The sequence below is a fragment of the Myotis daubentonii genome, chromosome 18, assembly GCF_963259705.1.
Source record: "Myotis daubentonii chromosome 18, mMyoDau2.1, whole genome shotgun sequence".
Classification (NCBI taxonomy): domain Eukaryota; kingdom Metazoa; phylum Chordata; class Mammalia; order Chiroptera; family Vespertilionidae; genus Myotis; species Myotis daubentonii.
The window spans coordinates 10335663-10358675 of NC_081857.1; the positions used below are offsets into that span (position 1 = coordinate 10335663).

The window sequence follows — 23013 nt, forward strand, 5'->3', positions numbered from 1 at the left end:
CTGACCACCGGTTGGCGGCCGCTGGTCTAGCTGATAGAATTCAGCCACCCCTCACCAGGTAGCCCTAAACACTGGGCAAAATGTAGCAGTATTCTCTTTTGTTTTCCTAAAGAGAAATTTGTTTGAGATTTCTCTGACATCAACATTTTCAAGGGATCATGCCATAACAGAGAGACTCTGGCAGAATAAAGCCTGAGGCACAGGGCTCCCGAGAAAGGTGGGGCAGGCCTAGTGCCGCTAGTTCAGTCCAACCCTGGGCCCAGCTCTAATGCCGGGCTTCCCGGATCCCTTACCAGGTCTGCGGTTGCATGTGTGGTGCTCTCTACAACCGTATCCATGTTCAGACTCACAGATGGCTTCTGGTCCTCCACACCTTCACTTCAGCAGGCCCCACAAGCTGGGCCTTCAGGAGTGAGTACACATTTGTAGCCAGCAGGCCTGGGTTTGTGTCCTGGCTCTGGTGGTTCTTCCTGCCTAGGCAACCTAAGGCAGGTTATAGCGTATCAGTCCCCTCATCTAGAAAATGGGATTGCTGGTCCCCCCTACCTTACTTACATGGCTATTGTGAGAACCAGTTGATTTATTTATATGAAGCATGTCTTAGCAATCACCACGCATGCATTATTTTACTATGATTACGTCTACTCTAACCCAAGATGACAAAGTTCTCACGTACATTATCACAGTGTAACATTCCTGGTGAAGCCGCAGTCGAGGACCAGTGGCTAGCACAGTGTCTGGCAATTTTGTCTGTTGACTGACCACTTGTCATGTCCTCTCTTTCCCATAACTATTCAAAGCATTGTGCCCTAGAGCCGCCGAACAGTGTTAGAACAGCTAAAGCAAAATTGTCATCTCAGACCTTCTGACACTCCTCCGATGGTATCTGAAGGCTTGCCTGCCATGCTCAAGGTCCCTATTCCTGATCCTGGGTGATAAGAAGATGCCGGAAGGTCACTTCCCACTTTGCAGATGGGAACAGAGGCAAAGGTTGAGGAAGGAACCCACCTCATAGTCTGCCTATGGAGCCAGGTGTAGAGATTTCTTCCCTTAAGTCTCTGACTTGGTGCTTTTTTCCTGTTAATGCCTTGTATCCGTTCCAGTGACTTTTTCAGCATCCTTGCACATGTTTTCTCCATTGGCCTGAAGAAGGGAGAAAGGGTACTTAAATATGAATTGGCTGGCAGAGATGGACATGCAGCTAAGCTTGGAGCTGTGTGAATTTGCTTTTTCTTGACCACTTTTCCCTGACTTTTCAGGTCTGCAGCATGAAGGAATTTTCCGGGTGTCGGGATCCCAGGTGGAAGTGAATGACATCAAAAATGCCTTTGAGAGAGGTGAGAAAACAGCCTGGAAGATAAGACCAAATGTCTGCCAGCCCCCCGGACTGTTGGCTCCACTCCTTCTCCCTGAGAGGTACCCAGAGGTTGGAAAGCCAGCTCGCCTCCCTCTTCAGCCAGGCACCTGCTCTGTTAGAGACATTTCTCCCTAGATACACAGGGAGATGGCAACGTCCATCTCAGCTGCCTCCTTCTCAGCCCCATTCATCCTGCTTCCTGGGGATGATCTGCTGAAACCCAAGAAGTTAACTGTGGTGTCTGGGCAGTTTATGGCTTCACCCGGAACCCTTGGTGGTAGTTAATATCAAGGCTAATGCACCTGTTCATCGTAGCCCATTTATTATTCTGTGGGCTATTAAGGTAATGGGCAAGCTTTGGCAATTTCCGTCACTGTAATGGATATATATATAGTTTCAATTTGAGGTTGGTCCAATCATTAAATCTAATCACATCTGATAGGAAATTTCCATAGGGAGCTCCAGCATGATTGTTCTCTCGTAAGTAGGTGTCCTCTGTTGCAGGCCAGGAGTGCGAGCAGCGCAGAGGGGCTGGCCTCCGTGGCCCCGCTTTCCTCCCCCAGGAGCTCAGGCCCAGCCTGGTTTCGTGATTCTCAAAGAGCCAGTTGCTGTGCCCCATTCCCAGCCCATAGGGACTGTCCCTGAGCTAGTCTGGCACAAGCGTATTGAACTCCTATGCCCCTCCTCTGGCCTGGGGACCCTGAGCCTAAGCAGTCTTTGCTTTATCCAGTTCCTGGGTCACCCTTGTCATGGCCGCCATGCTGGACAGAGAGCTGATGGACTGGGATGAGGAACTGGACTAGATCACCCCTCCCCCACCACCTCTGCTTCATCCTACGTGTTTTACCTCTCTCACCCTCTTTGTTTTTTGGGGGGTTGCTTATCAGGAGAGGACCCGCTGGCTGGGGACCAGAATGACCATGACATGGACTCCATAGCTGGCGTCCTGAAGCTTTACTTCCGGGGGCTGGAACACCCTCTCTTCCCCAAGGACATCTTCCATGACCTGATGGCCTGCGTGAGTAAGTACCATCCTGGCCTCAGACTGGCCTCTGGGCCAGAGAACCTTGTAGCAACAGAGAAGAAATTTCCGCAGGGCCTTTTTTTCTCATAAGCTTTGCAGTAATATTTTCTTTTTTCAGTGAAGTTTTTCCTCCTCGTCAACCCCTTGGTGGGGATTTTTTTCTTCCTGATTCACCTTAAATTCCTTTGCTTCTCTGGGCTTTGTCTTCAGTAAAATACATTTATATTTATATATAAGACATAGTCTGTGCTTATGCTTTTCATGATACACAGGGAGAAAGCATCGGTGTTGCAACTATTTCCTGTGTGTTGTTCTACACATGGCATGGCTTACCTGCTGGATATTTTAATACATGTTCTTCTAGGAATAAAAACCCTCTGGGCATAAAAGCAGCAATATATTTTCACAGAGAGATAGTCTGTTTTATCCCCCGGCGAGGTTCTCTGCCTCTTGCTCTAAAGTGATCCATGGGAAGTTGGATTAATATCGGGTCACCCTGGAATCACACCCCATTGGATTGGTGGCTCCAGAGGCTGGAGAAGGCAGTGCCTTTGAAATGGAGAAACCAGCCTTTTCCCCAAGATCTCCTTCCCCCAACCCCACCCCGAGTTTCCAGTTTGACTCATGTATGCCCTGAGCACTGTCCTCTGTTATTCTGAGAGGAAAGGGCCTGAGCATTCAGGGGCCTCTTATTTTACTTGTTGACCCACTATTTGTGGGAGTCTGGTGGGAATGAATTCTGTGGGTGAGCAAATACATGCATCCCTCCTGTTTTCATGTCTTTTTCTAAGACTGGGCCTAGGTCAACTATCTTAAGTAGACTGGGACGACCAAGGCAGTACGAGATACCTTGGCTGCCCAACTCTCCCCTTGAGAATGCTCCTCGTCCACTGCTTCTCATTTCTTTTTTACAAAAACATACTCATTATATCCACACGACACACAGGAAGTGGGAAGCTGGCCATCATGGAGGCCATCCTGTCCTGCCTACTCTACCCATGCATCGCCTGGTGCCACACCTGTAATTAATCTGTTCATGGTGAGAGTCAGGAAACTTCCTAGATATTACTGTTAACAGGGGCAGCCATTGCTTGTCTCTGGACACATTTTTCTCATCTGCACTGCAGATAGCGAGGGGAAGATAAGCCAGACTTGTGCAGAGGATAAGGCAATGCATGGGTAGAGTAGGCAGGACAGAACTTGCCCAGGCTCCCTCCCTCCCCACACGTAGGCCCTCCAAGGCTGGGTGTCGAGCAGTCATAGCAGGTTTATGGATAGTTCCTTGTCTGTGGTTGTCTTAATAAGAGGGTAGATGCTTATCTCCAAACCCTTCTGTGCCCAAGGAGCATATACCTGAAGTCCTGCACTGGTAAGTGTTTGGAGCCCAGCATGTATCCCCCACCCCACAAGCCACAGGGATGAAATGCCTTGTACAGTGCACCAGTGTTGCATAGACTTGACCTGGCCACTCTGTGTTTCACCTGCGGGTAGTAGACTCTTCTTACTATTACTCCCTGGGATTTCAGCCACAGTGGAGGTAACACATGGCTTCCTTCTTTCAGCAATGGACAACCTACAGGAGAGAGCTCTGCACATCCGGAAAGTCCTCCTGGTTCTGCCCAAAACCACTCTGATCATCATGAGATACCTCTTTGCCTTCCTCAATCAGTGAGTAGACGTCCCAGTAAGCAGCTGGGTCAGACCTTGGCTTCGGCCACTAGAAGTTTACATACGGATCTATGTCAGTTCCTCCAGCCCAGTAATTGCTGGGCATTTACTAAGTGCTGGGCACAGATGTAGGCTGTCTGCATACATTGTAAAATAAGAGACGAAAGCCCTGATATCATTTACCTCACATTCCAGGGGAGGAGACAGACAATGACAGAAACGTCAGTCACTAGTAAGTGCTTAGGAGAAAAATAAAGAAGTGTTAATTAAGGGATAGAGTGCAGGGCTGAATGGGGTGGGGCTGAAAGGTTTGGATTTGAGAAGCCATGTGATCTTTGATCATGTGATCTGATCTATATATGTGTATTTTAAAAACCCACCAACTGCTTCATGGAGAAGTTACTGTAAGAGAGAAGGCTGTGAAGAGAAGCAGGTCGACCCTTCATAGGTTATTGTACCATCTCGGCTGGGGTGCGGGGATGGTGGCTTAGACTGGGGAGGTGATGGAGGGTGGTGGGGAGGGTCAGGTTTGGGATCTATTTTGAACATGGCATTGACAGGACTTCCTGGTGGGTAGGGTGTAGAGCAGTGGTTCTCAACCTTGGCTGCACATTAGAATCACCTGGGAATCTTTTTAAAATCCTGATTTGTGGGCCTCATCCTCCGGAAATTCTATTTCTTTGTTACTAATGTTGTGGCCCCACCCCATCACAAAGAAACAGAATTTCCGGAGGATGAGGCCCAGAAATCAGGATTTTAAAAAGATTCCCAGGTGATTCTAATGTGCAGCCAAGGTTGAGAACCACTGGTGTAGAGTGTGAGGAACAAGAAGAATTCTACCTTTTTAGCATGAGCAACAGGGAAGTAGTGATGCCATTTGTGGAGTTAGGGAGGACCAGGTATGAAGGAAGGAATCACAGCCAGGTGCCAATGCAGGCATGTTCAGTTGAGGGCCCGTTAGGCCTCCAAGGGGAGAGTGTAAGTTGGCAGCCGAACATGGGAATTTGACACTCGGGAGAAACGTGGGGTCAGTGTGGCTGGAAGAGGGGTCTGAGGGGACCTTGGGCTTGGCCAGAGCATCTCATCCAAGCAGTGTGTTCTTGCCCAGGGCGTAGGAGTCCCCACGTGGCAGCAGAGTCCGCAGCGAGGACATGTGATAACCTCTCGTAGGCACCTGTCCTTTCACTGCAGCTTCTCCTTCAACCTCCTGGACCAAAGGTTATAAATGGGCAACCTGAGGGCCAGATAAGGCCCATAGATGTGTTTCCTTCAGTCCACTGTATCTTGAAAATATTGAAACGTTTAAATACCAGGGGCATCCTTAAAAACATCTAGATTTCTGGCTTCTCTTGGAAAATTGATTAGATCTGGCAGTACTGGATCTGCCTCCCCACGTGACAGCAGCTCCCTGTGGAGTAAAGACTGCTGTCTAATGAGGCAGGCACTGCCCGGCTCACCAGACCCCAGCCCTCCCGAACACTTCCTCATACCCAGGATGAATTCAGTTGCTACTTATTGTCACTCTTGCTTGATGGTCTTTTATATAGTGGAGAAAGATTTTTCTAGATCCGTGAATCTATTAAAAGGAGAAAACAAAAAATTAGACCAAGGGGCTTGGGTTTTTTAGCACATATTTCTTTTTTTTTTTTTTTTAATATGTTTTATTGATTTTTTACAGAGAGGAGGGGAGAGGGAATAGAGAGTTAGAAACACCAATGAGAGAGAAACATTGATCAGCTGCCTCCTGCACACCCCCTACTGGGGATGTGCCTGCAACCAAGGCACATGCCCTTGACCAGAATCGAACCTGGGACCCTTGAGTCCGCAGGCCGACGCTCTATCCACTGAGCCAAACCAGTCAGGGCAAGCACATATTTCTTTGTGAAAATGAAGAGTCTTCCTAGTTGATTGGTCTCTACTTCAAAGGAATGCAAGTTTAGAGACCAGTTCATGTGCCTCAGCTTGCTTACAAGTGGGCCTGGCTCTGTAGGTGTCTGGGTTAGTCACCCCAGCCTGAGACCTTTCTGGGTCACCCACCCTGCCCTTTTAGCCCTGTTGCTGGCCCTGAAGAGTGACAGAGGGTGCTGGCTGTGCAGCCTGCCTCCTCCACAAGACTGTGTCTGCTCCACTCATCAGCCAAGCCCTGACTCAGCACCACAGCTGCCTTTGAGTTCAGAGCCCCCCATGACTCACACAGTCACATGCTGCCCAGTTAGGTAATTAATGCCTGTCAAGAGAAGCGGGTAGGCTCTTGTGAATCAACTACTGCTGAATGTCCGCAGCCCTGCTGTCCATTCCTGGACTAGAATCAAGGGTCTGGCACCAAGAAGCAGTCAGAATATTATAATTACAGAAAATATCTATGGAACCCCACCGATGTGCCAGCCACAGTGCTCCGTACTTGGCATTTAACCTTCACAACAGCCCCATAAAGGAGGCATAGAATGGCCTCCATTTTCCAGTGAAGAAACTAGGGAACTAGACAAAGTCATGGAACCGGCAAACAAGGGAGCTAGGACTCAAAACCAGGTCTGTTTGACCCAGAAATTCTTGGGTATTTTGTTTTTTTCTTTTAAATGTAATCAAAGAAGGAAATGTGCATCATTAACGAGTAAAAAGTCCAAGTTTCCAATACTAATCCTGATTTTCTCATTCTCCCCAAAAAGCCTGTGTTCCCAGCCATAATGTTGAACTTTTTGAAGTTGCACATAAGCTAATGAGTTGGAATCCATTAGGAGGATTCCCTGGTGGTATAGATGAAACTATAGAAATATAGCACAACTCTTAGAGGAGACAGCAGATATATAAGTTGACGCCAAAAAAGAAGGTTTTTTTTAGAGGGGGAGCTGTTAGCAGTATTATTTAGTTTAGGTGTTTCCTTAAAGATCAAAACCCAGTGTTTGAGATTTTATACTGGGTACAGGCTTCAGGGTCTCCAAGGACCATTAACACCACTAGGTACAAAATTGTGTGCATTTGTATGTGCACATCTATGAATTTTCTGGGGAGAGAATTTCTAGTTTTTGTCAAATCCTTGAAGAAGCCTATGTCCTCCCAAAATTATTTTAATGAGAGTAAGAAATGGACCCGGACCTCTGAGACCACAGTCCATGAAGATGTGTCCCCTGCATTGCAGCCACCTGTGACTTACACAGGCCTTGCCTTAGAAGGCTCAGCCTCGTTTCTCATCTCGCAGAGCTGGGCCTGGATTCTCAGGGCTAGAGTTTGTTTCCCTTTGACGATAAGACATCCCAGCCCTGGCTGGTTTGGCTCAGTGGATAGAGCGTTGACCTGCGGACTGAGGGGTCCCAGGTTCGATTCTGGTCAAGGGCACATGCCTGGGTTGCAGGTTCGATCCCACTGGGGGGCGTGCAGGAGGCAACCGATCAGTGATTCTCTCTCATCACTGATGTTTCTATCTTTCTCTCCTTCTCCTTTCCTCTCCGAAATCAATAAAACTATATTAAAAAAAAATAAAGACATCTCAGAAACTTCTGATCTCCTTCCCTGTTACCAGAATATTGTCAGACCACACTACAAACACAGGGCCTGCCTCCTCCTGTGCCCTCCATGACACCAGGAACCAGCCAAGTTTTTATTTGACTGAGAAGTAGGCTTGGAAACATCTCCCAGCCTTTTCTGGATCTGCTCTTTTAACTCAGGAGCCAGAGAAGGATTGCAAAATTAACTTTTTATGACCTCCTGTGAAGCGACCCAGCCCCTGAGTTCTATCACCTCGCATCGCCGGCCTTCCTGCGTTTGACAAGGTCCTAGAAAACAGTGACTCTGAGTCATGACAGTTGCTCACATTCGCTGGACCATCTCACAGGTTCTGCCGGCATTCTCTAAGGGGGGTGGGCAGCCTATCACAATCTTCAACAGAGGAGGGAACCCTTGAGTTAGAGAGAGACCAACTAGGTAATTTGAGTCTGGATGTGGGATGCACTAGAAGTAAACTGCCCAGCTCACATGAAGTCAGTGGAGTCGCAGGCCTCGGTTCAGCATCAGCGGGTTTGGGTGTCTTCTCAGGCTCTGGCAGAATCCAGTGCTGGGGACTTTCTGCTGATGCCCCGAAGGAGGCAGAGCTCCTTAGCAGAGCTCACTGTTTTGCAGTTGGGGGGGCGGGAGGGGGAGTATATCCAGAGCTGGCCCAGCTTCAGTGCCTGGACAAATAGAGGCCAGTGGGAGCCAATCAGGTGCGGTGGCTCATTGAAGGGCTTGGGTCCTTGGCCAAGGTTGGAGGTGTGGCTGGAGCAGCTGCTGGCTGGGAAGAGGGAGTTCCCAGAATAAATAAATATCCGATAATGAAGTCAGACGGCATCCAGAGGAAGCCTGAGCAGGAGCTGAACAGCGTGCTGACCTTTTCCGGAACAAATCCTGAATGTAATAATAGAGGAGGATGTTATGAAAATGAAAAACAATTGCATTAACTGTTCCAGAAAGAACTCCACTGGCTTGATGGAATATAAAAGCTAATCCGTTGGCTTTTAAACAAAATAAGCCTAGATCTTAGAATGGAATATCCCTAATAATTTGATTATTTTTCTATTGAAGAAGGTACACAATGCCTGTGTCCTCTAACCCTATTATGACCGGGGCAGCCTGAGGGTCTTTGTCTGCCCTGTCAGCTTAGAGGGGCTATTGGAGCTGTATCCAACTATGCAGGGGGGACTTGGTGGATAAGATCTGGGGTGGGATGGTAAGTAGGATTTGATCGGGGAGCTGGAGAGAGAGGGGGTGACACCTGCAAGGATGTACTTCTGCTTTGCCTTTCCTTGACTCCTGAGTGACCATCGTGGTGGTCATTCCCAACCCCTCCTCCCCAACCCTCCTGCCAGCATTTTAGAAGGGTTCTGATGCCCAGGGAAGCAGGTGGCAATTTGCAGAACTTCTGTTCTTGCTCTTGGCTGTGCCCCTGTGATTGTGTTTTCTGGGCATTCATGCGCATGCTTTCCAGCTTGCACCCTTTCCCTTCTCCTCCAGTTTGTCACAGTTCAGTGAGGAGAACATGATGGACCCCTACAACCTCGCCATCTGCTTCGGACCCTCGCTGATGTCGGTGCCTGAGGGCCACGACCAGGTGTCCTGCCAAGCGCACGTGAACGAGCTGATCAAAACCATCATCATCCAGCATGAGAACATCTTCCCAAACCCCAGGGAGCTGGAGGGCCCTGTCTACAGCCGAGGAGGAAGCATGGAGGATTACTGGTAGGGGGCCAGGGCTGGAGCGGGGAGGGCATCACCCACACACTCTGGCCTGGGGGCCAGATGGCCAAACAAGACCCAAGGGAAATACCCAGACCCGCCCAGCCTCCCACTCCCAGGCTCTTCAGGCTGCCAGGGTCTTGGGTTGGTGTAGGCCAGGGGTCCTCAAACTTTTTAAACAGGGGGCCAGGTCACTGTCCCTCAGACCGTTGGAGGGCCGGACTATAGTTTAAAAAAAAACTATGAACAAATTCCTATGCACACTGCACATACCGTATTTTGAAGTAAAAAAACAAAACGGAAACAAATACAATATTTGTATTTGCATGTGGCCCCCGGGCCGTAGTTCGAGGACCCCTGGTGTAGGCAGTGCCCCACCTTGACCCGGCCTGTGGAGGAAGTGCTGTTTCACACCACCTTTCTTCCTTATGAGTTCTGAGTGGTCATTATCTTTCATTATATTCTGAACGATATTGACAATAATAATAGTAATATTAATACTCACTGGGAAAGGGAATTTTCTACAGTTGTTCACCAGTCCCCAGTGTCTCTCAGGGTTCTGCTCTGCTGTGCATGGTGCCCGAAACAGTCCCGGTTCCCGGGGAATTTCATATTGGGAAGGGTTTAGATATGGGGCATAATTTGCTGGCTGGGCGTTTGTAAGATGACCATTTAGGTGATTTCAGAAATTCATGAAGGGAGAGAGGGGTAAGCTCCATTTTCAGCAGGTTGGCACAGTTTCACCCTGAAGTGGGATTAAATTCCGTGGGGTGAGGTTTTTCATGACCTGGCCTGGGAGCAGAGATATGACAGGATCCCAAGGCACATAGACCCTCCCGCTGGACAAACACTGAGTCACTATTTCCGTTTTACAGATCAAGTCGCTGCAATGCAGAGAGGCAGTGACGATCTTTCAGGCCACTCCATGGTGGGGATTGCACCCTGATCTCTCGTCCTTTAGTGCAGGGCACTGCCCACTGCCCCCAGGAAACCACTTCCTGTGTCAGTTTTCCACTAAACACAGACAGCTGCCTCTCTCTTTTACTCCCTAGCATCCCTTACCTTCTCCTCCCCCTTCTTCCTCCCCTAAAAATGTTTCAGCCTGGGCTGAAAGCATAAGCCAGCCCAAACCAGATTCCATCTGAATTCAGCATCTGGAACCAATTCAGCCAGCCCCATTGCTATGGACTGAGGTAGGGAGAATAAGGGAGGTTGTTTACTTAGAGGCCGATTGGTCCACACTGGTCCCTGATCTCCACAGAAGGAGCCTCCTGCTCAGGGAGTGAAGAAAGGGACATCCATGTGTCGTGAACATGAAAATATCACTGACATCCGGGCTCGGTCTTCTCCACTGTCCTGCAGACCCCAGTACCTGGGTCCGGGCTGGAGAAACCTCGGCTTGCCAGCTCAGAGAGAAAGCTTGTTGTCACTGGCAGGTGGTTGGTGGGACGGGGAGGCTGTTCAGGTCTCAGCCTGCTGGCCGAGGAGCGCCCGGGAGCTGTCCCTGTACATGTGACTGGGAGGGTCAGTTTCTGTGGAACAATGTTCCCAATTCCTGCTTTACCTTCCTTCTAAAGTCTGCCCTCAATTCTCAAATATGAAATCGCTGCAGGCTGGGTTTATCCCAGGACATGGTCCTCACACCTCCTCCCAGGTGGTCTCAGCCAGTGGAACAGACGGAACCCTGGCAGGGGGTGGGAGTGGGGGCTCCAGGGGCACAGACGGGAGGGCACCTTCCTCCAGTTCTCTCCAAGGTGTTCCCTTCGGCCCCATGTTGTTTGTTATGCATCCAGCGTTTATTGGCAGCCTCTGGAAAAACCACAGATTACACGGGGAATGTTCTACCATAGACTGGGTGGGAGGGACCAGAGGATCAAGAGTAAATGATCTTGGGGTTAAAGGGACCATCTCAGCCCTGGATTCACACCCGCTCAGAAGGCTCGCAACCTTCCCTTTCCTTGGGGGAGAGAGAGATGCCGGTGCTGTGAGCTAAGGCCATGAAGGAGATGGGGGAGGGGTGGCAGTAGGCGTGCTAGGGTCCAAGGATTCTGGAAAGTGGCTAGGAGACCAGACAGCCAGGAAGAGAGAGCACAGGCCACTTGGCCTCCCCATGACCGTGGGGAGGAGAGGCCATTCACCACATTTACCACGTGAGACTGGAACCGGTTTTTCCAGGACTATTGCTGGGTGGCATGCCAGCTTCTGAGACCACAGGGTTGGGTCTGGGGTGTTGCTGGGGTGTGGGCGTACAGTGAGAAAAACGGGATTTTAGGGCAAAAAGGAACTTTAGGAAACATCATCTTGCCTTTACCTTAGAGCAGTGGATTTCAAAGTGGGGTCCCGGACCAACAGCACCTGGGGCTGGTTATAAACGCGAACGACCTAGTGCAGTGGTCGGCAAACTGCGGCTCGCGAGCCACATGCGGCTTTTTGGCCCCGTGGCATGGGCCACGAAGTTTCAATCGCACTGTACGTGCACGCCTGCACATGGTATTTTGGCTCTTCCACACTCAAGGGGCCAGTTTGCCGACCACTGACCTAGTGAATCGGAAACTCTGGGGCCGAAGCAATCTGTTTTTAACAAGCCACCCCACGCTCTCCGAAGTTTGCGAACTGCCCCATAGTGGATGGCCACGTAGGTGGGCTTGGAACCTGCAGAAAAGTGAGCCTTGGTCCTGTGCATCCCAAGGGTTTCCAGAATGTCACCAAACTCATCAGAGGGTTTTTAGGCCCAGAAAACAGTAAGAAATTGTGCCCAGATTTTTTGACAAAGCGGAACCCCCGTTCATGCGCCCCAGAATGTTCTCTGGAGCCTGGAGGACTCCTTGGAACTGACTGCTCCTAATGAGGTTCGTTCTAAACTGGCCTCCTGGTCTTTGAGGACCTTCCTAGGAATGAAGGACCCATTCCATGAGAAGGGAGAGGTATGGGCTCAAAGGTAGACCCTGAGGCCAGGTAGTGGGGTTGAGCGGGGGTGATGGAAAGGCTCACTCATTACTACCACATGCCAGAGAAAGAACCTTTGGACATGAACAGGGGCTTTTCTACCTTACTAAGCACTCTGAAGTCCATGAGCCAGGAGATCAGGCGGCAGAACGACATTCCTAGTAATGTCCCTGGCCATTCTCGATCCTCAACCCTGGATGATTCTAGACGGGACGAATTTCTTCCCGTCTTGACCTGACTGTCTCTTGCGCTCTTGCAGAGTTCAGCCCACAGCAGACTCCTCTTCCCATCCATTTCTGTGACTCCCCTCCCACTTTCTTTCCAGTACCTGGAGCTAAACTGCAAGGCATCGTAGAGACATCAAGCAGATTGAGAAAGAAAGAAAGGAAGTCCCGCTTATCAATCACCCCCTCTTAGTTCACTGAATCCTCATGTGACTCTGTGAGCTATACTCACCATTTATAGATTAGGTCACTGAAGCTGGAAGAGGCCAGTAACTTGCCCAGGGCCACACAGCTTCCAAGTGTCAGAGTGGATTTTTGGACCCGGTTGTATCTGATACTAAAGCCTAGTGTTTTTCTTCCACCGTGCTCCCTCCAGGAACTAATTCACCTAGAGAAACAGCCCTTGAGGAGTTGGGTTGTTTTGTAATTTTGAAAAAACATAATTGAAAAGGGGTTCGCTTGGTGTCAAGATACTGTAAGCAGACTGCAGTGGTTTTCGTAGCAGGGGCTGGAGTAGGAGCCTCAGGAGCCTTCTCTGTCATTCTTGGCGTCTGTCGGTGTGTGCAGTCAGGATAGAGAGAGCATGAGGTAGACTCCAGGCCTGAGCCCCGAGGACGCTGTGTGAGAGGAAGACAAGAATTCTGAGAGCCAGCTGAGCCGGGTTCCTCTCGCTTCTGTTGCAGTGACAGCCCTCACGGAGAGACAGCCTCGGTCGAAGACTCCACCCAGGATGTGAGCGCGGAGCACCACACGAGTGATGACGGTACGAGGTCCTGCTTGGGTCTGCGGGGCTCCCCGGGTGAGGCCATCCTGTGCTCCCAAAGAGCCTCCGCCCAGCAGCCCCCTGCACACAGGCAGCGAGCCCTTGCCCCCCTTCCCTGTCTTAAAGAGGCAGCCCACCTTCTCAGACAGAGAGGTCTCTGTATCAGACCAGAGGTGAAGACTACACATGTCATCGCCCCTCGACCTCTTGCCCCAACACCCTGCCCTCGCCCACCTCACAGCTCCTTGTCTCGCCAGCATGTCAGTTCCTGTCCCAGCGCAGACTGCTGCCAGGGAGCTAGAGACCAAAGTGAAGAGCTCACTTGAAAAGCAGTAAGCCAGGGGAATACAGGAGCTGGGTGCCAAGACTCCAGCAGAAGCCAGAGGGGAGTGGGAGTGAGGACTCAGAAACCACACGCGCTCACGTCTGCCCGCTGGAAAGACTGACCCTTTCCAGAGAGAGTGCAGACCTGCGGGCGCTGCGGCCTGGGGGTGTGCGTCGGGATGTGGACACAGCTGCCATCCGCGGCCCCTCGGCCGTGCCCATGATAACCAGGGACTGTCCGGCCAGCACCTCCCCCCTCCTTCCAGCAGTTTTGTGCCCCATTTCTGGATCTCGGGGGCTCTGGAAAGCTCAGCAGCTGACAAGGGGTCTTAGAATTTTCTGGGCATAAGAACAAAATGGCACAGTCTGCGGGGCTTTCCCTGTTCCCGCCTTGCCGTGAATTCTGCAGTCCTCAGCCAGCTTTTAAAGGAGAAAACATTAGGGCTGTTATGCAGGCCCTGATGTCAGATGGATCGGTATGATGATTGGCCACATGGGAGGAAAGTGGGTGAACTAGGGAAATATGTATTTGGTTGGAGCCTGCCGAGGGCCCACCAATGCTAGAGGCTTTATATGTCTTACGACCTAATCTCTGGTGAAATAGATAGCACTGCTATTTTTTGAGAAAACTGAGTTAAGAGGTCAAGTGCCATGCCCAAGGCCGTGCAGAACTGCGAGTGGGGTATGTGGCAGGCCTCCTCTGGTCTGCCTCCTGTCGTGAAGTCTCGGCCCTTGGCCTTTAGGTTCACTTAGATTCTCAATTCCCAGACAGGGCTGATTGAATCTCTTTCATTTACTCAGAATAACACACTTCAAATCCTTTCTTTGAAACTAGACATATAAATAAATGTGTAGTATAATGTGTATAATAATGGCTAACACACACGTAGCACTTACTGTGGGCCAAGCACTTTTACAAATTGTTAAACAAACCAAACAAACTCATAGATACAGATGACAGAATGGTGGTTCCCGCAGGGGTAAGGGGTCGGGGAAGGATGAAGAGGGTAAAAGTGGCCAAATATATGGTGACAAAAGGAGACTAGACTTCCGGCTGTAAGCACAAACTAGAGTATACAGATGTACCCCAATAAATTCATTTTTGTTTGTTTGTTTTTTAGTATATTTTTATTGATTTTAGAGAGGAAGGGAGAGGGAGAGAGAGATAGAAACATCAATGATGAGAGAGTATCATTGATTGGCTGCCTCCTGCACGCCCCCTCCTGGGCATCAAGCCTGCAACCCAAGCATGTGCCCTTGACCAGAACTGAACCTTCCAGTCTGCAGTCCAGTGCTCTATGCACTGAGCCAAACCAGCTAGGGCAATAAATTCATTTTTTAAAAATTATTAACTCCTGAGGACAATTTTATGAAAAAAAAACCACTGTTATTATCCCCATTTAATAGACAAGATGGAGGCTCACACAAAAGTAAAACTGCATCGCATTTGTAAACCCCTTTTATTTTTTCTGATCACATTTATGCACATTTTTTTCATAGATTGTCCACAAAATGTATTTCCATATTTTGTTCCTTAGAAAGTTGATTGGGCAAGTTATTTTCTCTTTATAGAAACTAAAAACTCATGTTTTACTAGGGCAGTGGTTCTCAACCTTCCTAATGCCACGACCCTTTAATACAGTTCCTCATATTGTGGTAAGCCCTAACCATAAAATTACTTTCGTTGCTACTTCATAACTGTAATTTTGCTACTGTTATGAATTGTAATGTAAATATCTGATATGCAGGATGTATTTTCATTGTTACAAATTGAACATAATTAAAGCATAGTGACTAATCACAAAAACAATATGTAATTATATATGTGTTTTCCGATGGTCTTAGGCGACCCCTGTGAAAGGGTCGTTCGACCCCCAAAGGGGTCACGACCCACAGGTTGAGAACTGCTGTACTAGGGAGAATGGCTAGCATAAATAATTATTTAAAATACAATATGATAAATGTTCTGTGATTCATGGAATCTAGATATATAAAAGCGACTTGCCCGCCGTTCGACTGGTAGCTATGATGAGCACTGCCCACCAGGGGGCAGACACTCAATGCACAGGCCTGGAAACATGGAACAGACTGATAAATCTCAGAGGGACGTGGGGAGAGGGGAAGAGATTAACCAAAGATCTTACATGCATACTAGAGACCCGGTGGGTCCCTCTGCCTGGCCTGCGGGGATCGGGCTGAATCCGTGCACCGGGGCCTCCGACAATCCCCGAGGGTCTCTAGTTGTTTTGTAATCAGAAAAGAAATGATGCTTCCAAATACAGTGTGGCAGGTTCAGTGTTAGGGGTTGGCCAGAGAAGTTACTATAGGAAGCAGGTGATATTCAAACTGTGACTTCCTGTTTTTCATCAGTCAGATGAGAGAGACCAGGATTCCTGGTGGAGGGAACAGCATGAACAAAGGCAAGGAAGGGCACACAGGTGCTTTCAGGGCGGCACAGTCTGCACAGGAATTACCTGCTTTAAGCATGATCCATGGCTCATTTTTCACATAAGGTTATCTTCCCACCACTGTAAGTTCAGCTCACTGGGCTTTTCCGCTCAGTTTCCTGAGTCTGTGAGTCCCAACAACATGTGTTTCCTTCCTCTCCACTCCTCTCAGAGTGTGAGCCCATTGAGGCCATTGCCAAGTTTGACTACGTGGGCCGGACAGCCCGAGAGCTGTCCTTCAAGAAGGGGGCATCCCTGCTGCTTTACCAGCGGGCTTCTGACGACTGGTGGGAAGGCCGGCACAATGGCATCGACGGACTCATCCCCCATCAGTACATCGTGGTTCAAGACACGTACGTTGGGCTCCTGCATCTTTGGGGCTCCCTGGCCGCACTGTGGGAGGGAAACCGTTTCTGGAGCCATCGGGGGATGAGGGAGACCAAACCCCCAGATTCAGTGGAGAAGTGTTTTTGGTTCTCGCACACTCTTTCCCCCTGGAAACCACTCCTCCACCGCCAGTCAGCGCTCATTCCCACTTACACCTGATGAGTGATAATGAGGCCTTATTATTTGATCACTTTCTAAAGATCAGGTTGGGGAAATATCTTTATTTCTCTTTCTCTCTTTTTTTTAAACAACTATGCCCACCCCAACCTGTTGGGCCCCTGCTGGCGTTTTCCCACTGAAATGAAAATGCTGAGTTCCTTTTCTAGGAGAAAGCCAGCTTACGCAGCCTTGTGGAAATGACCCAGTCCATTTAGCCCAGATGAGGTAGACATGGGGAAAGGAGGGGAGAAGATGTCAGGGAGCAAAGGGGACAGCTTCCTAGAGGGGCTGCTGGTTGGTTCCCGCTCTTTGAAGCAGTGTCTCCTGGCAGGAAGGGTTTTCCTGTGCCCCCAGCCAGCCGCCCTGCTCCTCTGCCCCGCCTTTGCCCTGCTTCCTCCCCTTGGATATGATGCTGTCAGTGTGTTTAGTCCTTCCCTTGATATTATTTTTTAAAGGTTGATATCCTGAACGAGTCTGCACCCTCCCAGCCTCTCCCCAACTCGTTCTGCGGGGAAAGCCTCCCTCTGTTGATAACATCGCAAACCTGGTGGCCATCTGTGCGTGGACAGGACCCTCCCAAATTTAGCGTTATGGCTTCACTGCGGGACCGAGAGAAGACGAATTGTGGGGGAGAAGGGGCTTTCCTTGTCATCAGTAGCCAGAGGGGCCAGAGAGCAGTGGCGAGACCCGGGACCAGCTGGGACGCTCTAAGCGGGGCTGGATGTGCTACGACAGAGTGGCAGGGTCCTGCCTCAACGCCAGCAGCTCCAGAGCCACGCGGAGCGGACTGTCCTTACCCGGCAGTGCTCGGGACCTCGGCAGATAAATCGCAACCGGGACTGGCCTCCTCCTCCGGGAGGGGCCCCGGCCCAGCTGCCCCAGGACAGCAGCGTGGGGTAGAAGGCAGTGCCTGGAATCCAGGTGTCCCCTAGCCCAGCTTTCCAGAGGAGCTCAGGATCCTGCAGAGCTCAGCGGGATTATTTATTTTTATTTAAACGACCCTCCCAAGGCCCTCAGGTGTCCTGGCCTCTGCTTGCAGACCTAGCCCAGCCAGGCATCGCTGCTGCCTCAGAGCCGTCGCATGTGTTGGCGGGGTCGCGTGTGTTGGGGGGCCATCTTGCCGATTTAACGCTGTTTTCTGTGTTGTTTTCCCTGCCTGCCTGCCCCTTCTCCCCCAGCGAGGACGGTGTCGTGGAGAGGTCCAGCCCCAAGTCTGAGATTGAGGTCATTTCTGAGCCACCTGAAGAAAAGGTGACAGCCAGAGCGGGGGCCAGCTGTCCCAGTGGGGGTCATGTAGCCGATATTTATCTTGCAAACATCAACAAGTAAGCGCTGCTTTTCATTTTCTGCTCCTCTGACTGACTCTGCCACACCCAGCCTCACCCTCTGGCCTGAGCCTCCACCCCGCTGCACGGGCTGAGCTCCCGGGCCCAGCAGTTTGCATGCGCTCCTGCTGCTGCTGCAGGGCAGACCGGGCGGGCGGAGAGCCGCCCCAGCCTCGGCACAGGGCCGGCCTCCGCTGGCTGCTGTCCTGCCTGGGAAGGTGCGCCCTCTGTCCCGCTTCAGCCCAGACCTTCCTGGTCGTCTGACAGCTCAGCGCTGGCCAAAGCTTTGGTTCCTTTAAGCAACTTGGTTTTACGCTGTTCTCAGAGGTGCCTTCTCTTTTCCAATTCCTACTCAAATAATAGTCTGTGATGTCTTTCTTGGCCTCGTCTGTGCACAGATCTGAAGTCTGTGTGTCTTCTAGGCTCACGTTAGCCCAGAGGCTTAGTCAGATGGCCCGTGTCTGTCCCCCACACACATACACCCCGTCCTGCACGCGCCCCTGCGAAGGAAGGGAGACCACTGTGCCCCCAGGAGAGCTTTGTCTGAGCTCTCCTCCCTCGTCTAACTCCTACCTCCTACTTTCTGCCCTTTCACACCAGCGGAGAGACCTGTCCATTCCCCCACTGCTTTCGCCCTGTGTGTTATCCTCTCTCAGTCCCTTTGCAGATTCCCACTCCTGCCCAGCAGGCTCTTACCTCTGCCCCAGCTTTCACTGTGGCTGTTAGCAACATCCTGGGGGTTTAACTCCACCCACACCCGATCTGGCTGCCTAGAGGGATCCCACGCCTGCGTGCTGCTGCCTCCCCTCGAGACATTCAGGTTATTGGAGAACTAATCTCATCTCAAGGGGCCAGACACCAAGTCCCAAAGCCTACAGACCTCTTTCCGCCAGACCCTGAAACTTGGCCCCATGCCAGCAGGATGACAAGCCCCAGGGCGCTCCCGATGAATATGGATTGGAGATGATGCGCAGTTTTTATTCCCCTGGCTTTGGAGGAATGAAATGATTTGCACACTGAAAACCTGTTAACCGTAGCCTCTGGACACTGAAACTGGAAGGAGAATAAAAGATGCTTGTTGTTTTTAAACCGCACCAGGTCGCCCAGATCTCTTGGCTTTTTTCCAACCAGATGGTAGCAGGGGGCGTGGTTGGGACACGTGGCTCTTCTCCGTCTCTTTGGCCCTCAAGTTAGTAAGTAGCTTATTCAGCTCACTTAGTGCAGTTATAATCGAAGTCAGACCAGTAAAAATGATTGAGGATTTTATTTCTTTCCCTCCAGCGTGCCCTGCTGGGAGGGAGAGCTAGTAAAAAGTAATTGTGGGCTAATCACATTTTTTTTCCTTATTTACAAGTCTACGTGAATTATAAATCTATAATCATAAGATCATAAGCCTGTTATTAGCCCAGAAACCAAGGCAGGGTTGGTAGAGGGAAAGTTAAATAATTAGTTAGGTACATATTTTTAAACTGTTATATATATTTGACACCATTTGTACAAAGGAATTGTATGGAGTCACAGCTGAAATAGGCAAGGGATGGACATCTGGTAGAAGGCTTTCCCTTGAGCTCCTTGCCTGGTGGCGTCAGGATGGGGAGTTTGGAGGACATAGTCTGCCTGGGCACCGGCCCCCAAGCATGTCATGCCCTTAGGAGTGACTCTGCCTTCAACTCCTGCCCCAGCTCCTACTCCACACATCCCTCCTCAGGCCCCTCACTGTCCTGAATGCCCCTGATTCTCTCTCACCCAGGCACACCTGGTCATCTCCTCCTGTCCCTTCAAGACAGTTCGAAGATTTGCCTCTTTTGGGGGAGCCTTTCTGACAGCCCTAGTTCCTCAGGGCTGAGTTAGGTGCCCTTATTCTCTGTTCCTAAAGCAGCTTGAGTATCTTCTGGGACTCGATGTGCACTCACATCCACATCGGACTGAGCTCTTTGCAACCAGGAACTGTCTTCCCCTCTACATCCCTGGGGCCTGGCCAGGACCTGGCACACGCCAGCCTCTCCACACATCTTCTCAGCAGCTTTCGCCTCGTGAGTCAGCCACCCGAGTGGAAAAGGAAGTCAGCAGTTACTGGGGTGCGGCATTTCAATTTAATGGCACACATTGACTGAGCACCTACTGTTGTGCCAAGTGCCGATACTGCTTAGTCAAAGCAGTAAGGTAGTCCCGGCCTCAGAACTCAGTCTGCCGAGCCGTCACCATACAGACAGGTAACTAAAGCCGTGCCGCAGATGCTCTGAAGGAGCAGAGGGGGGCATGATCGGTTCTGCCTTCCGCTGGAGTTGGGGTGCCAGGGAAGACTTGGCGGAGACCGTTATTTCGGCTGGGCTCCATAAGACACCGAGAACATCCTTTTTCCACTCGAGAATGGCTGGCTCTCACCGCTGAACCACTGAGCAGGCAGCTTCATGGAATAGCTGCTTTGTGCCAGGCCCTGGACCAGGCCCTGTGGATATACAATGAGGAAGACCTAACCGGTTAAGAGAACCAGGACTGACTTAGGATGCCGGCCCTGCCTCGTAGACTAGGTCCACCCCCTACCTTCTTCCATCCTCAGCTCTCACCTCAGCCCTGTCACCCTTCATTGATTTCAGATCAAAGTTGCTCAGCTACCATCCCAAACCAGAAATCCTACTGCTTCTTAGATTAGGTCCTTTCGAATCTAATTCCAAAAGAAAATCGAATTGTTCAGCAGTAGGCAACACCCATGGAAGTAGAACTCTGCCAAACCATTTCGTAGGAGAGCCTCAGTGGTCTGAAACCAGTGGACACAGAGCCAGGTTCAGCCCAGTGCGGGGTGACTTAGGGTCACGTCGATGTATTTCCACCCTAAGAACATGCAGAAGCTTGGCCCTAACTCTGCAACACTGCAGCCTTTTGAAAAATATTCTGTTCCATGTCTGCAAAATGAGTAGCAACAGCCTCTTGCCAAAGCCCAACATGATTGCAGCCTTGTAGTTGGAGGAAGAAAGGGGCTAAAATTGGAAAAGTCAAGTCTCCTCTTACCAGCAATTCCCCACCTCCTTGGTGATGGTGAAACTTGTTCGCTCCCTGGGGCCTGGTTTCTGTTCAAAGCAGGTAATAGGGGGGCCTTTCCAAGCACCTCTCTCCCATTAGAAACTTTCACTTCATCAGACATTTTTCCTGACAGCAGTACCTTCCACCTTGAGAACTCAAAGCCCACGGCTACCAAGTAAGTACCCACTTCTCTGTCCAGTTGGGGTGGCAGGGGGACCGAGACGTGGAGAAAGCACGGAGAAGGCCTCTCTGTGTCCCTCTCCTCCCGGACGTCCCTGGGTGCCAGCATCTGTCCCTCTCACCGGTCGTCACTTCCTTGGAGCTAGGGCTCCCTAGTCACACTGCCCTCTCTCTTTGTGATTGAAGGCAAAGGAAGCGGCCAGAATCGGGGAGCATCCGGAAAACGTTTCGGAGTGACAGCCACGGGCTGAGTGGTTCTCTGACTGACTCTGCCTCCCCGGGGGTGGGGGCTGGCTGCCGCCCATCTTCCCAGCCCATCATGAGCCAGAGTCTCCCCAAGGAAGGGCCAGATAAGTGTTCCATCAGTGGGCACGGGAGCCTCAACTCCATCAGCCGCCACTCATCCCTGAAGAATCGGCTGGACAGTCCGCAGATCCGGAAGACGGTGACAGCCGGGAGGTCAAAGAGCTTCAATAACCATCGGCCTGTGGATCCTGAGGTCATTGCACAGGTAACGGGGGGCTCCTGGACAAGCAGCTGACACGAGTCTACACTTGTTCCTGCTGCTTAGTGCGCCCATGTTCATTATGATAGGACTGGAAACGACAATGCTTTGTACATTATATGCCGAGTTCAGGGACTAGCAGACATCTGGGCCTGACAAGACAGCTTTCCAAGAACTTTGGGTCCCTCTCCCCCCAAGAACTTGAAGATGGAATGAAAGAATGCAGGCTTCTTGGTCATGCATGGGACATCTACTAGGCTGTTGTCATTTTAAAGCCAGTAGTTACAGATGGAGTATTTTGGTAGAGTCCATTCAGCCCAAGTGTTGAGGCTCAGATGTAGTTCTGGCCACGCTATATTATTATTGACACTATTACAGATGTTCCCCCATTTCCCTTCTCCTTGGCCCTCCGTCCAACTGCAGCCCCACCCCAGGCCTTCCCCACACTATTGTCTATCCACGGGCTTTGCATATATGCATATATGTTCTTTGGTTAATCTCTTCCCTTCCCCAGCACTCCCCTCCCCCCTGAGAACTGTCAGTCTGTTCCATGGATCTGTGTCTCTGGATGTATTTTGATTGTCAGTTTATTTTTATATCACTCTGCCTGTCATTCCATCTCCTAAGGCTAGTATCTGGTCCCTAGCGGTAGATAGATGGTCAGTCAACAATCTGCTCCTGGTCTTGAAGGCCCCAAAATACTCTGCCACGGGGGGCTCAGCCAAAAGGGTTTCCAGCCCAAATCTCCAGGTGCAGTGGAGATGAGCTCTGTGGTGACTGGGGTCTTCTTTTCTTGTTTACACTACACTGACAAGCCTTTGTTTTCCATGAACTATTAGAGATCCATCCCCACCTCTAAAAATCCGACCACCAGGCCCACTCCAAGCAGCTCACTCAGACGTCTCTCCCAACTCTATAATTTTCATTAGACCAGGTAGGAACTGAGGGCTCATGGTTGCCCTCTCCTGTCTCAACCGGAGTTGAGATTCTCCTCACCCCCTCTTTCAGGGGGCAGAAGCCGCTGGGCGTGGTCTCTCTTGGCTTAATTGTGGATCTCTGCTCAGGGAAGGTGTACCTGGTAAGCTCGGTATTAAGCTCCGGGCCGAGATGTCTTGCTTTGCTGGCCGCCTTTTTCTGCGCCTCTACTTCAGCTCTTGGCTGCAGTCTGCCTTGCACCATGGGAACCCTCCCAGCTCCCTCTTTGGCCAGGTCAAGAGGAAGCCAGAATAATGGCGGGGACAGGATCTAGCTGCAGAGTGGGACCGTGGAGAGCAATGGAGTTCTTCCTGAGCATTTCTAAGGTCTGGGAGCATCATAGCACAGCATGAAATTGAGTCTCTGTCAACTGAACACACGGGTCATCCCGTGGGACAGACACCTTAACCAGGGGCCTTTGTTTGGCACATACAGCCTTGCAATATGAGCCTAATTCCAAGGGAAGAGCCCTATGGTGGTTTGGGGGTGCCAGACACACGAGC

At 50.6% G+C, this 23013-nt stretch overlaps 1 protein-coding gene across 10 annotated transcripts in view; it reads left to right on the top strand.

The window, feature by feature from the left end:
* The window catches only part of SRGAP2 (SLIT-ROBO Rho GTPase activating protein 2), a 241851-nt gene that overhangs the window by 214723 nt on the left and 4115 nt on the right, over positions 1-23013 (top strand). For 2 of the 10 annotated variants that reach the window (XM_059675299.1, XM_059675301.1), the window contains exons 15-23: positions 1260-1337; positions 2245-2379; positions 3944-4049; positions 9033-9257; positions 13108-13187; positions 16131-16311; positions 17683-17829; positions 20984-21025; positions 21217-21541. In XM_059675299.1, coding sequence (XP_059531282.1) covers positions 1260-1337; positions 2245-2379; positions 3944-4049; positions 9033-9257; positions 13108-13187; positions 16131-16311; positions 17683-17829; positions 20984-21025; positions 21217-21541 — 1319 coding nt within the window. Of the gene's footprint in view, positions 1-1259; positions 1338-2244; positions 2380-3943; positions 4050-9032; positions 9258-13107; positions 13188-16130; positions 16312-16959; positions 17654-17682; positions 17830-18429; positions 18924-20983; positions 21026-21216; positions 21542-22374; positions 22470-23013 lie in introns of those variants that run through there. The other 8 variants (XM_059675302.1, XM_059675303.1, XM_059675304.1 and 5 more) reach the window with 7 other exon arrangements.